At 34.3% G+C, this 14,067-nt stretch overlaps 1 protein-coding gene across 1 annotated transcript; it reads left to right on the top strand.

Moving 5' to 3' along the window:
* The first annotated feature begins 7,258 nt into the window (after positions 1 to 7,258).
* Positions 7,259 to 10,496, top strand: LOC149001886 (uncharacterized). Its single transcript, XM_089138205.1, is given in 3 exon segments — positions 7,259 to 7,920; positions 7,922 to 7,981; positions 7,984 to 10,496. Coding segments are annotated over 3 exon segments (2,952 nt in total). The 5' UTR covers positions 7,259 to 7,473; the 3' UTR covers positions 10,429 to 10,496.
* Positions 10,497 to 14,067: the final 3,571 nt, after the last annotated feature.

Below are 14,067 nucleotides of genomic sequence, written 5' to 3'. Positions count from 1 at the left end.
ATTTTGTGCTGAAGTGTGAGGGCAGGGGCATCTATGATTGATACCACAAGTTTGAAGAAAAGTAGAGAAACTTCTAAAACTCACCCCCCCCCAATCAGACTGAAAACTCTTAATGGATGCAGAAAACTGATATTCAACAAGGGCTTTAAAGAGTTGAAAAACACGCAAAGCATCAGATTTGTGGGCTATAGTATATATCCATGTAAATCTTGTAAAATCATCAACAAATGACACATAAAAGCGGTGAGCCTCATTTGAAAGAACATGAGAGGGTCCCCATAGATCTGAGTGTATTAATTGAAGAGGGGCTGTGGTGTGCAAATCACACAGATGAAAAGGAAGTCTATGTGACTTTCCAAGTTGACAAGGAGCACAAACGCCAGAAAATGTAGCAACAACAGAAGGTAATTGATATTGCTTAATGACTTTGTGCACAGTAGGAAAATTCACATGACCAAGTCTAATATGCCACATTTCAGGATAAGCAGAAATAGCAGACAAAGCCATTCAGTATTAGGAGAATTCATCACCACTGGAAGAGTGTAAATACCTTGCTTAATAGGTCCTGTGAGGACTTGGCCCAAGCAAGGATCCTTAATATGAAAACAATTTGCATGGAATTCAAAAAGCACATTATTGTCAGAGGCAAACTTATTAACAGACAATAAATTGTGGGAAGCCGAGGGAACATGTAGCACATCACAAAGCTTGAATGAATTATCAGAAACAGAGAAATTAGAGTCACCAATGTTCTGGACGCAAAACCCAATCCATCCCCAATTCTAATAGTATCAGCACCAAGGCATTTTGAAGGAGAACTAATAGCATCTAAATTTGACGTAATATGATGAGATGCCCCTAAATTTGGTGACCAATTCATCACAGAACGAGAAGTTTGAGCCATATTAGCTTAAGGAGTCCAATGTGTAGTAGAAGGATGAACAACAGGATGAGAGGAAGTATCAACATTCCTTTGATAGCAAAACTTAGCAAGATGACCTGGTCTTCCACAAATGTAACAAAAATAACCACCAGAACCATATCTGCATTATTAGCATTAAGCGAAAATCTGATGGTACAATTGAAAATCATAAGGCTTGTTTAGTAGCTAAAGGATATAACAAAGAGTATGGGTTGGACTATGATGAGACGTTCAGTCCAGTTGTCAAGCCCACGACTATCCATCTCATTCTTGCCTTAGCTGTCTCACACAATTGGATAGTTCGGCAACTTGATGTGAATAACGCATTTTTGCATGGAAACTTGTCTGAAGATGTTTATATGATTAGACTAGTTCGTTTGAACCTAATCTTGGTTGGACCGTTCTCAACCGGAACCAAGGGTCAAACCGAGGACAGACTCAGTTCAGTCATAATTTTCTCGTATCAGATACTATTTTGATGTATAGGGGGGAGGAGGCCTTCAAGGAAAGTAGGATCAAGAGGATTGGAAGATGTATAGAGATCCTGCATGTGCATGGCAAACACTTTTTCTATTTCTGTTGGTCATTGACAAACCTTTCCATCATACTCAATACTTTGAATTCTTCTTTAATGGTGGTGGATTTTTATGCAAGATGGTAATACCTTGTATTTCTGTCACCATCAATGATATCTCTCTCTCTAGATTTTGGAACCAGAGTTGTTCTTCTACTATCAATGCCCATTGGAGGCTCTTTCTTTTATCTTGTATCAGCTCTTGACTAGAATTTTGGGCTTGCTCTGGCCCTTCAATTTCAGCAACAAAACTGTGGAAGAGGTTATTGATGTTTTGGACTTGATCGATTCTGTATATTTAGACATGGCCAGATAGGTTCTATGAGGTTGCATTTCTGTCACCATCAATGATATCTCTCTCTCTAGATTTTGGAACCAGAATTGTTCTTCTACTATCAATGCCCATTGGAGGCTCTTTCTTTTAGCTTGTATCAGCTCTTGACTAGAATTTTGGGTTTGCTCTAGCGCTTCAATTTCAGCAACAAAACTGTGGAAGAGGTTATTGATGTTTTGGACTTGATCGATTCTGTATATTTAGACATGGCCAGATAGGTTGTATGAGGTTGCATTTCCTGGACACTACTCTCTTCTTTATACATGAAGGTTACCTATGGGGGGGGGGGGGGGGGGGAAGAAACTAACAAGTAGGAGTTTTTTGGGAAAATAAAACCTATCCCTTCTAGAAGATCATATATCAGGTGTTTTTCTAGATTACACAAACCACCCATTCAATTAACCTAAGATTTCTACCATGCTCATATATTAATCCCATTGTACCCTTAATCTTCATTAATTAAACCTGCAACGAGACCTGTAACGATTCAATCCCATATTCAATTCGGATTTTTTTGCCTAATTTATGGATTGTACTTTACAAATTACAATGTAGTGCATAATTAATATTTTCCAATTTTTACTTTGGTATTCATTGTTTGTTTTATAATTACAATATCTAAATTAGATCACTGAGCCCAGCGCTACATGTTATCAAATCTTTGCTTGGAAGCATTTTGAAGATGCTATTTCATAGTGTAGTGCAATAGTGCTTACTTACTGTGTAACAACCCCCGTAATTCTAACCCAAAATCCGTATTGCAGGTCCGATAACCTGAAGGTCAAGCCGAAATAAGTTGTGGAGTGTCCGGATTGAAGTCCATGATCCATATCCTGAACCCATGGATCTTGATTCTCTTGACGAAGAACCTGCGTTGCTGGGAAATGGGATCCTTGGTAGAAGTCAAGAGATGTTTTGAAGATGTTCGGAATGAAGGTAAGACCTCCCCCATGTGTTGTTTAGGGTTAGGTTGAGGTTGAGAATCAACCCCTTGAGCAAAACACCCATCTACTGCAAAGTACTAAGGGGCGGTTGCTTAAGGTGGTTGATTGGGCCAATCAACCGCCCCAAGCGACCGCCATGGTCTACTTGCGGGATTTTACCCTAATTTCCCATGTCCTCTATAAATAGCAAACCCCCGTGTTTTTAACTCATTATTATATTCATGATTGCTATTGTGGACGTCTAGGAGGTAGAGAACACGTGCTGGAAGGTGAGCGAAGCGAGGATTGTGATCTGGATCCATTCCCCCATCTATTTTTCTAATCTGATTGAGGTAGGTGAGTCCCTTTCACTCTTTTCTTCTTGCTCAACTCTAGGATTGGTATAGATCCCACTCTTTTGTTGGTGGTAACCTATTTGTGATTAGGTTTATTCCCTTTTCAATGATTTTGAGAAGATCCTATCTAAAAATGAATCCTTGCATTCGAATAAAGGATGGATCTGATCAAGGGAGAAGAATTTGGGTAGTAGATCTTGTTAATTTTAGGTTTCTGTTTTGCACTTTGTTATAGACTTGTTAAGATTGAAATTCGGATTAAGATCATCCCAAAACCATATTCGAATTGGATGATCAAAAGTCTGAATTTCGGAGTTGGAAGACTGTCTGTAATAGGGCGGTCGCTTGACCCAACCGACCGGCTGGGTCACAATGGCTATGTGACTTTTGTTTTTGCTTTGATTTGACTCCTATCCTCAACTCATTATTGTAACCCTATATTTAGGTGGTCTCTAACTTTGCTAAAAGTCTTGTAATTAAGGTTTGGTTGCATTCTAAAGAACTTTTACTTAATTACAGGTAAGGACACACTATCTTATTTATATACAATAACATGTACATGATGAGTTCAGTTGCTTTCTATACTATTCATTAATCATGTACCTTGCTATAATTGTATTAAGCATGATATTACTGTTGTATACTTGCTATTTGTGAAGTTCTTTTATATACTTTATCACTTGTGATATTGAACAACTAATTATGGTATGATGGTGAATGACGTAGTGTAGTTGTGATGGAAAGGGTACCTAATTGGGTATCTTTGCTTGAGATATCAGAGGGCTGTGGTATGGGACACATGCTCACTGATGCCTCCAACACTATTGTGATTGTTGGATGACATACCTACGGAATCTAGAATTGCATGGCTAGGTACCCCACATGCTATTACCCTTTCAACAGGGGAATTGAAGCCAAATGACCCGTGACAATGGTGACGTGACTCTATTTCATCCTATAGCAGTAACCAGTCTGTGCGGAGACTCAGTGGTCCACTGTTGATCATGCAATGGTAGGGTTGCAGATGTTAGGGTTGGGCTCATGGAGGTCCAAGGAGCGGCCCGGATGTTGTGAGGAGTCATGATAGCATTCCGCCTCAACAATATGTGGATGACCATACGGTTAGGGAGTGGAGTCCAATGGAGATAGCCAGTCAATGAGGATTTTCATTCGTAGGTTGCGAAGTATACAGAATTGAGTTGGTTGGTGCCATAGGGAAAGTATCTGGACTTCATATAGTGTGTTACTAGTATGACCTTGCATTGGATTAGAAACCCCGACATGTGCTAGTACTCATGCCAATGGTCGTGGTAAAAGAGTGTTGACTTAAACCCCAGCCATGGATGCCTGATAAGGACTTACCCCTTTACGCAGGATACCAATAGAGGTAACCAGTTCGTGAGGGATCAGAGTGACTGGACCTACCCAAAGGAGGGCTGGTGTTATATCTTAAAGCATGTCAACTGTCTAGAGACTTGCAAAGTTAGATCTTAGTAGCATACATACTGTTGCATATCATTCATTTCATATATGCATTGTGAATTGTGTTGACATATATATAAGAAATGTGTTTTCCTTACTGAGTTTGTCAGAACTCATTCCTTTCTTTGTATGTTATGTTATTGTACAGATGGTTACACGTCATTGGAAATTGGAGAGAATTCGTTTGATTGAACCCTCCCGTATGAAGAAGATGTGGCACCGTCAATGGAAGATGGAGATAGCGTGCATGAAGCCTCTTGCGGATGCTTGGAGTGCACTTATAACACCCATTGATGGCCAAAGGAGGCAGATTGCCAGATATTTTGAGGATCGACTGGAGAAGAGCTGGAGAACCCCCTTCATTGCCATTTATGACAAACATTATTTAGCTTTAGAAAAAGAAACTGGAAGAAGATAATTTAGTTTATTTTGATTGCTTCCGCTGAACTCGATATTACTTTTGATTTGTGATTTCTTTCCTTTGATTCTTTCTTTGACTTTTATTGGAGTATTTGAACTCCTGTAATCCCTTTTGATTAATTATTTGAATTTGTTCTTGATCTTGATTTTCTAATTCTTGCATTTATTATTATTGATGAGTAAGACCGTAGATCCTGTGACAGATTGCACCCACGGGTTGTCGGGCGGGTAACTGAGACCGGCAGGTGGGGTGTGACATACTGTACATTAGTCAGCTTTCATTTTTGTATTCGTTGTTGTTTTTTTGGCCCAACATTATATGTTGTTGAAGTCTCTGCTTTGAAGTCTTTAGATGATCCTTTCTTTTCTAGATTGTACTTTACAATGTAGTGCTTAATTACTATTTTTCAGTTTCTACTTTGGTATTCAATGTTTGTTTTAGAAGCTAGATCTAACAAAGCCTTATTATATGTATTCTATTTTTGTTAGTTTTTTCAACTTTATAACAACATGTTGTACATGCTACACTATAATCACATATTAATCATTAATTTAGAAGTATCTCAAAAGCTTCTATTTTGTACTTTTAGATACAGGTTTATTGGAAACAAATCGTCAATTCTCGGCTAAGCAGAACACCTCTAGTTTGCTTATATCAGATAGATACTTATGAGTTTGTCTCAAGCCAATCAAATTTTCCTTAAGTCTAATTTCTTTGACCACATTTTATAAAATTACTTCAAAACTGAGTTTGTAGACATTAATCTGAAATCTTGATAATTCTACGCAGCGATTTAGATCCAAACCACAACTAAATAGGATATTAGTGGTATTGGTTCATTTTCTTGGGTTTTGTTTGCTTAAAAGTCTTCTTCCCCGTCTCTTACGGCAGCTGAAAAGTCTTTGTGATTTGCTTTGTAGCAAGTAATGGTGAGTGACTTGGTCATTGGTCATCCACCACCGCAATCCCAAAACATCTCCATTTCAAGTCACTTCCAAGTCAACCTGTGCCTCTAATTTCCTTCAATAATTTGACTAAATTGTTTTTTTATTTTATTATTATTATTATTATTATTATTAATTTTTTTAAATTACTTCAAAATTGAGTTTCCTGAGGCTAATCTAAAATCTTTTTATAATTGTACCTAGAGATATCTAGATCCAAACCACAACTTAACGTTAATCTAACGTTAGTGATCTTGGTTCTTTTTCTTACTAGGAACGTTTGGTTGGCATGCAATGGCGTGGTGTCCTCTTCTCCCCTGCCTCACGCACAAGCTTAAAAGTCTTCTTCCCTGTCTCCAATTGCATCTTAAAAGTCATTAGTGGTCTTGGTTCTTTTTATTGGGTTTTGTTTGCTTAGAAGTCTTCTTCCCGTCTCCAACGGAAGCCTAAAAGTCTGTTTTGTTGATTTATTCTGTACAAGCAAGAGTGAATGACTTGGTCATTGGTCATCCAACCCCACAATCCCAAAACATCTAATCCATACACGACATATCTCACCATGGTCACATGTGTGGGGTTGACACTGTTTTTGCCTAACAAGGACAGACTCAATAAATGTGAGTCTCACTGTCTCATATGAGTGTGAAAGGATAAATTGGCGGGTGAAAAGAATCTCTACACTCTACTAGGCTTTCAATGCATGAATGATTGCTTTTCTCTATCTTTATTTTTTTTATATATTTTATTATAATAATAATAATAATAATTATTATTATTATTATTATTATTTTACTTATATTAAAAGCATGACTGCTTCATTCAATGTAAATATCTATTTTATAAAAAGGAGAGAAGGAAAATCTTGAAGGAATCTTGATTCAAGATATCCTCAGCTTTATCCTACTCCAACCCTTCGCTTTATCGTATTCCAATTCCAACCCTTCACAATCATGATTTGAAAATTCACGTATTATAATCATATTGTTCGTAATAGAACAAAATACCAATTGTTCATCTTTATGTCACACGAATTTAAGCGTATGTCAAGAAAGTGACAACCTACCGAACTTCACCACTAACAATAAACAAAAATTGATTGACAAGAAGATATGCATGAAGTAATAAAAAGATAACAATTTAATATTTTAAATTCTTTTGAAATGACACTACTTTTAGGAGGTACAACTCAAAAATGGTATTAAAATTGAAAGTGAAGAACCAACCAGAATGGTAGGTTATGTTCATACCACTTTTTGCACCATTACTAAAAGCGATAGCTACTGTTTTTAAAAGCTACCGCTGGAGACGAGGAAGAACTGAAGACCAAACAAATAAAGAGTGTAGGAGGCGGAGCAGTAGAAGAAGATAACCCACTGCAATGTGCAATGTGCAATCCAATCCAAGACCTCCTCTTCAATTGTGAGTAATATAGGCCTACACTAATTTCTCTATAAATTACACTCTGGAAACTGCCTAATACCACACCACCAAACTGCAAACCACAGTGGAAGTTACGAATGGCTCATTACTCCAATACTAGTACTACTCCATCCTTGTTATTCTTCTTCCCAACTCTCATAATAGCATTTCTTATTTGCCTTCTCCTCCTCTTCTCTTCATCTGCATTTGCTGCGGGAAGTAGCACATCTTATTCTGTTCAGTCATCAACCCAAGTCAAGGCTGAGGCTGAGGCTCTCCTCAAATGGAAAGCCACCCTTCAAAACTACTCTCTTTCTGCTCTCAGTTCTTGGAACCTCACTTCCTCGTCATCTTCATCCTCATCATCAGCATGCAACTGGTTTGGCATAACTTGCAACAAAGTTGGAAGCATTGTTGAGATTAACCTTTTCCAAGCAAAGCTGCAAGGTACACTTCACAACTTCACATTTTCTTCATTTTCTAATCTCCTCCGTCTTAATCTCAGTGTCAATCAACTCACTTTGGACCCATTCCATTCGACGCTGTACTGTCACAAAACTCATCCACCTCGATCTCTCCAACAATAATCTTTCCAAAGATGCTGGCCTCATTCTCTAGCTAATTTAAGTAAACTAGAGATACTCTACTTGCATAGGAATCAACTATCTGGTCCAGTTCCTTCAGAAATTGGGGGTTTGAAAAATCTGATTCAGTTGGCACTTTCTTATAACAAATTAAACGGTCCAGTCCCTCATTCTCTAGCGAATTTAAGTAGACTACAGGGGCTCTACTTGGGTAAAAATCAATTATCAGGTCCAATTCCTTCAGAATTTGGAGATATGAAAAATCTAATTGACTTGGAACTCTCCATAAACAAGTTCATTGGTCTGATCCCTCATTCTCTGGCTAATTTGAGTAGACTAGAGATACTCTACTTGCAAAGGAATCAACTATCTGGTCCAATTCCTTTAGAAATTGGGGGTATGGAAAATCTGATTCAATTGGCACTTTCTTATAACAAATTAAATGGTCCAGTCCCTCATTCTCTAGGTAATTTAAGTAGCCTAGAGATTCTCTATTTGGATAATAATCAATTATCTGGTGATCCGATCCCTCATTCTCTAGCTAATTTAAGTAGACTAGAGACCCTCTATTTGGATGATAATCAATTGTCTGGTTCAATTCCTCCAGAAATTGGAGAAATGAAAAATCTGATTGACTTGGAACTCTCCATAAACAAGCTCATTGGTCCGATCCCTCATTCTCTAGCTAATTTAAGTAGACTAGAGACTCTCTACTTGTATATGAATCAATTATCAGGTCCAATTCCAAAAGACTTAGGTAGCCAAGCTTCCTTTGTACAGATCGACTTGTTTGGCAACTTCTTATCTGGAAGCTTACCACAACAAATATGCCAAGGAGGATCACTTCAACTATTAGTGGTCGCAAACAATAGTCTCTTGGGTCCTATTCCAGACTTGAGAAATTGTACAAGTCTAAGGAGAGTTAGACTTGATGACAACCAATTTCTTGGAAATATAAATAATAGTTTTGGTGTACACCCACATCTTAACTACATTGATATCAGTCACAACAAGCTCTATGGAGAGTCACAAAGAAATTGGGGAGAATGCAAGAATTTGTCAACACTAAAGATTTCTAGAAACAATATCAGTGGAAAGATACCAGTTGAGATTGGTCAATTAACTCAACTTGGACGACTTGACCTTTCTTTCAATAGACTTGTTGGCGAAATACCGAAGGAACTTGGTAACTTATCCAACTTGGTCAATTTGAATTTAAGTGAGAATAAAATTTTAGGGCATATACCAGTTGAAATTGGCAAATTAATCAATCTAGAGGTTCTAGATATATCATCAAATCGGCTAATCGGATCAATCCCTGCACAACTTGGTCAATGCTCCAAACTAATCTCATTAAATTTAGGCTGCAACTCACTGAGTGGAAATATTCCATCTCAAATTGGTGATCTAGTATCCCTACAAGTTCAGTTGGATCTTAACCATAACTCATTAGGGGGAACGATACCAACAGAACTTGCAAAGCTGAAAATGTTGGAAGTTTTGAATTTATCCCACAATATTATCACAGGATCTATACCCCCTTCTCTTGAAGACATGGTTAGCTTGGTATCTCTTGATTTGTCTTATAATCAATTGAATGGTGAAGTTCCTAATAACAAGGTTTTCCAACATGCTGCTTCACCACAAACATTTAGTAACAACAAAGGGTTATGTGGTGAATATCAAGGTCTTTTTCCTTGCAATCGATCTAGTATAAATGAAGGATATAGAAAAAATAGACATAAAGTCTCCATATCCATCATTGGTTCTTTGATAGGAATAGCAATCCTTGCATTTGCGATCATTGTTGTCGTTTTCTTCTTGAAGAAAGGTAATCAAAAAAGAAAAGCAGAAGCAATAAGAAGAAATCATGGCAATATATTGTCAATATGGAATTTTGATGGCAAGATTGCTTATGATGACATAATCCAAGCAACAGAGAATTTTGACATTAAATATTGTGTTGGAACTGGAACTTATGGGAGTGTTTACAAAGCAGTCCTACCTACAGGTCATGTGGTAGCCTTGAAAAAGTTTCATCCATTGGAAGACAATGTGATAATTGATGAAAGCTTTGAAAATGAGATGCGTGTGTTAACAAACATTAGGCACCGAAACATTATCAAACTTTACGGGTTTTGTTCACATCCACGATACATGTTTCTTATTTATGAGTACATGGGAAAAGGAAGTTTGGCACATATCTTAAGCAATGAAGCAACGGCAATGGAGTTGGATTGGCTGAAAAGAGTAAACGTCATAGAAAGTATTACAAATGCTTTGTCCTATTTGCATCATGATTGTACTCCACCAATAATTCATCGGGATATTTCAAGCAAAAATATATTGCTAGACTTGGAACTTGAGGCTCGAGTATCCGATTTTGGTATTGCCAGACTCTTAAATGCAGACTCATCCAATTGGACGTCACTTAAAGGAACTCATGGATATATTGCTCCAGGTATTTAATTTTATGTTTTCTTTTTATTATACTTTTATTGTAATTTTTATAGGCCTTCTTAATTTTTTGTATGATATTTAAGACGTAGTGCTTATTGAATTGGGCTATTAAAATACCTGTATTTAAATATGGATGAAATAGAACATATATGTTTTAAAATCTCATAAAATCTCATACATCCATCCTATTTAAATTTTAAGAATTTTAATTTATAATCATTAAATTCTTTATAAAAAGAATATTTTAGTTTATTTTGATCCTAACTATTTTAGAATTGTCATTGTATTGTATGTTATGAAGTTTATACTACTTGATAAGTTCTTAAAGTATCTTCACTGAATAACGGTTAAATTCTTGTTTATTGAACTAATGCATTATATAAATTAGGATGTGTACAAATATTATGTTTGATTAAGTGATTTAATAGAAAAAAACTTAAGTGATATGGATAAAATAGAAAAGATATGTTTTAAATCTCATACATCCTATTAAAATTTTAGGAATTTTAATGTATAATCATTAAAATTTTATAAAAATTATATTTTAGCTTATTTTGATCCTAATTATTTTTGAATTGCCATCTTGTAATTTATATGTTACGGAGCTTATACTACTTGATAAGTTCTTAAAGTTTCTTGATAAATAACTGTTAAATTAGGATTATATATATTTTATATTTTTTTATTTTTATTTATATTTTTTTTTTTTTTTTTTTTTTTTTATATATATATATATATATATATATATATATATATATATATTTGGGGTGAAGAAGAAAAAACTTTTTTATTTTTTTTTTTTGTTTGTTTTCCCTTTATAAGGTGTTTGTTTTTTTGTTTTGTTTTTTATTTTTTCTTTTTAAAAATAAAAGGGGTTTTTTTTATAAAAATATAATTGTTTTTTCCTAACTCTTTTTTTGAATTAAGAGGACAAATTCAAATCATATTAGTAAACTTTAAATAATGATTTCCCTTCCTCTTCAGTTTCTATTTGAGTTTTATTCAATCATTCTTTCTTTATTTGGTATTTTTTGTTTTTTATTTTTATTAAGAATAAAACGGATTATAGTTTTTTTTCCCGGTTTTGAGGGTCTGGAAGTAAAAAAGTAAAGAATAATGTGGAAAGAAAAAAGCCCTACTTACATTTCAATGATCTATCTTATTATATTTTATAAATTATTTTTCTCTTTCATTTTTGGATAGAAAATAAATACCCCTAAAGCTGTTATATTTATTAATTTTAAATAAGTTATAAAAATTATATTGTTTTTTGAAAGGCTAAAGCTGTAGAATTATATGATTCACTTAATATCATAAAGTGTATTTTAGAAATTTAATAGAGCTAAATCTTGAATGGTTAGTAGAATCCTCATACCATGAGATATGAATTTTACCATGTTGATCCAAAACATATTGTTGTCATTGTAATTTCTTCTATGCATAAACCCAAGTTTATCAAAAAAAAAAATATATATATATATATATATAATAATAATAATAATAATAATAATAATAATAATAAATCAAAATCAAAATCTTATCGTTGATAGAGATAAAGACATTTAAACTAAAATCTTCTATAGGAATAAGCACTGAGATAACTTAAGCACAATCTTTATCCTTTTTAAAATACTAGAACTTATAGGTGGTCCTTAAGCAGGTTCTAATTTTTGCCAAATGGAGCCATTAATTATGTGGATTAGTTAACTAATCCTTTATTGTTTTTCGAAATTGTATTTTGACTAATAATAAAAATTGGTTACCATGAACAGTAGAGAAACAATGTTTTACATATGAAAATCATTTATATTGTACTAAAATTATTGAATACTAGGAACAAATTTCTTTCAATGAGATAGAGAGGTCTTTATGGGTCACATGTTTTTGCCAGACTCTATTGGATTGACTCCAATTTGAAGTACAATAGATCTCAAGGTTACTTATTAATATATGAAGTAAAGCTTTGCAAATTTTTTAACTAACCGCCAAAGAGTTGGCCCATTGGGCATTGGCAACAATCAACCCTCTTAGTGCAGAGGCCGGGGTTCGATTATTCTTGATACTCAATTTAAATTATATATAAAACCTACCCTAATGATGTAGTTGAAGTGCGCATAAACTTGTCTAGAAGAACCTCAGAACCTAACAAAAAAGAAGAAAAGGAAAATTAAACTATTACCTCTCTTTTTCTTTAATAATTTACATGGCCAATTACTCTTTATTTTTATCACTTTAATCTATTAAAGCAAAATTTTTCTCATTTTTGCTTTCTCTTTTTCCTTGTTTATAGAAACATATTGAACTTGATTAGAAGCATTTTTTTTTTTTAACTTCCCCCTCTTTTGTGTGATTTTTTGTTTGGATTTTTTTATTCATATTTCCATTTCTCCTTTAGTGAAAATAAAAAATATTTATATTATCATGTTTAATCAATTTTTGATAAAATTGGGAGGAAGAAATAAAGAATAAATGTATCTAATTAAATTTAATGGGTTTTGTATAAGAAGGAAGAATAAGTTGAAAAGAAATAAAATATATTTGTGAAAAAAGAAGAAAAAATATAAAAACATTAAAAATATAGAGCAGTGTTAGACTACTTAAATATGGATTAACAAAGAGTAAATCATTAAGAAGTTGAGCCTTAATTGTCAACTGGTATGTCTAGACCATTCTTTTTAAAAAAGGGTGAACCCGTACCAAAGACTTCCGCGCAAACAAAGTTCGGGTGGAGGGGGGGGTGTCCTATGGAGTCTTACCTCCACATTTTTTTTTGGAGGGTAGCGTTGACCAGGGGCCGGCCCCGGAACAGCAGGGGGGGGGGAGGAAGAATGAAGGCCGTATAACCTTCCCATTTGGGGTCCCACCTCTAAACTATTTTATTAAATTAAATAATAGACCCACATATATTTTGTGGGGCCCACACATATTTGAAAAAAAAAAAGATAAATTATTGATAATGATATTTTTTTTTGAACAAAATATAGGTAAAATTAAAGCAACAATATAAAAAAAATATACACATGACTTCAACCTTAAAAAGTTAGATGCAAACAAAAAATTTCTTTGGTAAGAGATGTAAACCAAAATTTTTTTTAGGTAAGAGATGCAAATCAATGGTAGTTAGTTACCTACTAACTATAGACATTTTATTCACAATACAAAATCAAATAACAAAAATTGCAAAAGAAATAAAGAAACATAGAATATAAAATCAAATAAAAAGAATAACAATAAAGGGAATGGGATAGAGAAACCATAAATAAATTGAGAAAGAGACCTAATTGTGGAGTAGATTTTTTCCAAATTTTCTAAGCCATCTTTAAGAAGGAAGAGAATAAATAGGGAAAAAAGAGATAGAGGAGAGGGGAGATAGGAGAATAAATAGGGATTGAAGAGTTAGTTTTAATTAGAAATAACATTTTGATTTTTGAATACCCTAATAAGATTTTTTTTCAAAAAATTTCCTTCTCAATCATGTTTATAGATAGAAGAGAATAAATAGAAAGAAAAGATGAGAGAGAAGAGAGGAGAATAAATAAGGATTGATGAATTAGTTTTTTATTAGAATGGACATTTATACCCATCATTTTACCTTTAAAAAATTGTTCACAATAATATTGAGGGGGGGGAATAGTGACATTTCACATG

This window comes from Hakea prostrata, chromosome 10 (genome assembly GCF_041222555.1).
Source record: "Hakea prostrata isolate BN-2017 chromosome 10, UWA_Hpros_2, whole genome shotgun sequence".
Lineage (NCBI taxonomy): Eukaryota > Viridiplantae > Streptophyta > Magnoliopsida > Proteales > Proteaceae > Hakea > Hakea prostrata.
This window is presented reverse-complemented; position numbering and strand designations above follow the sequence as displayed.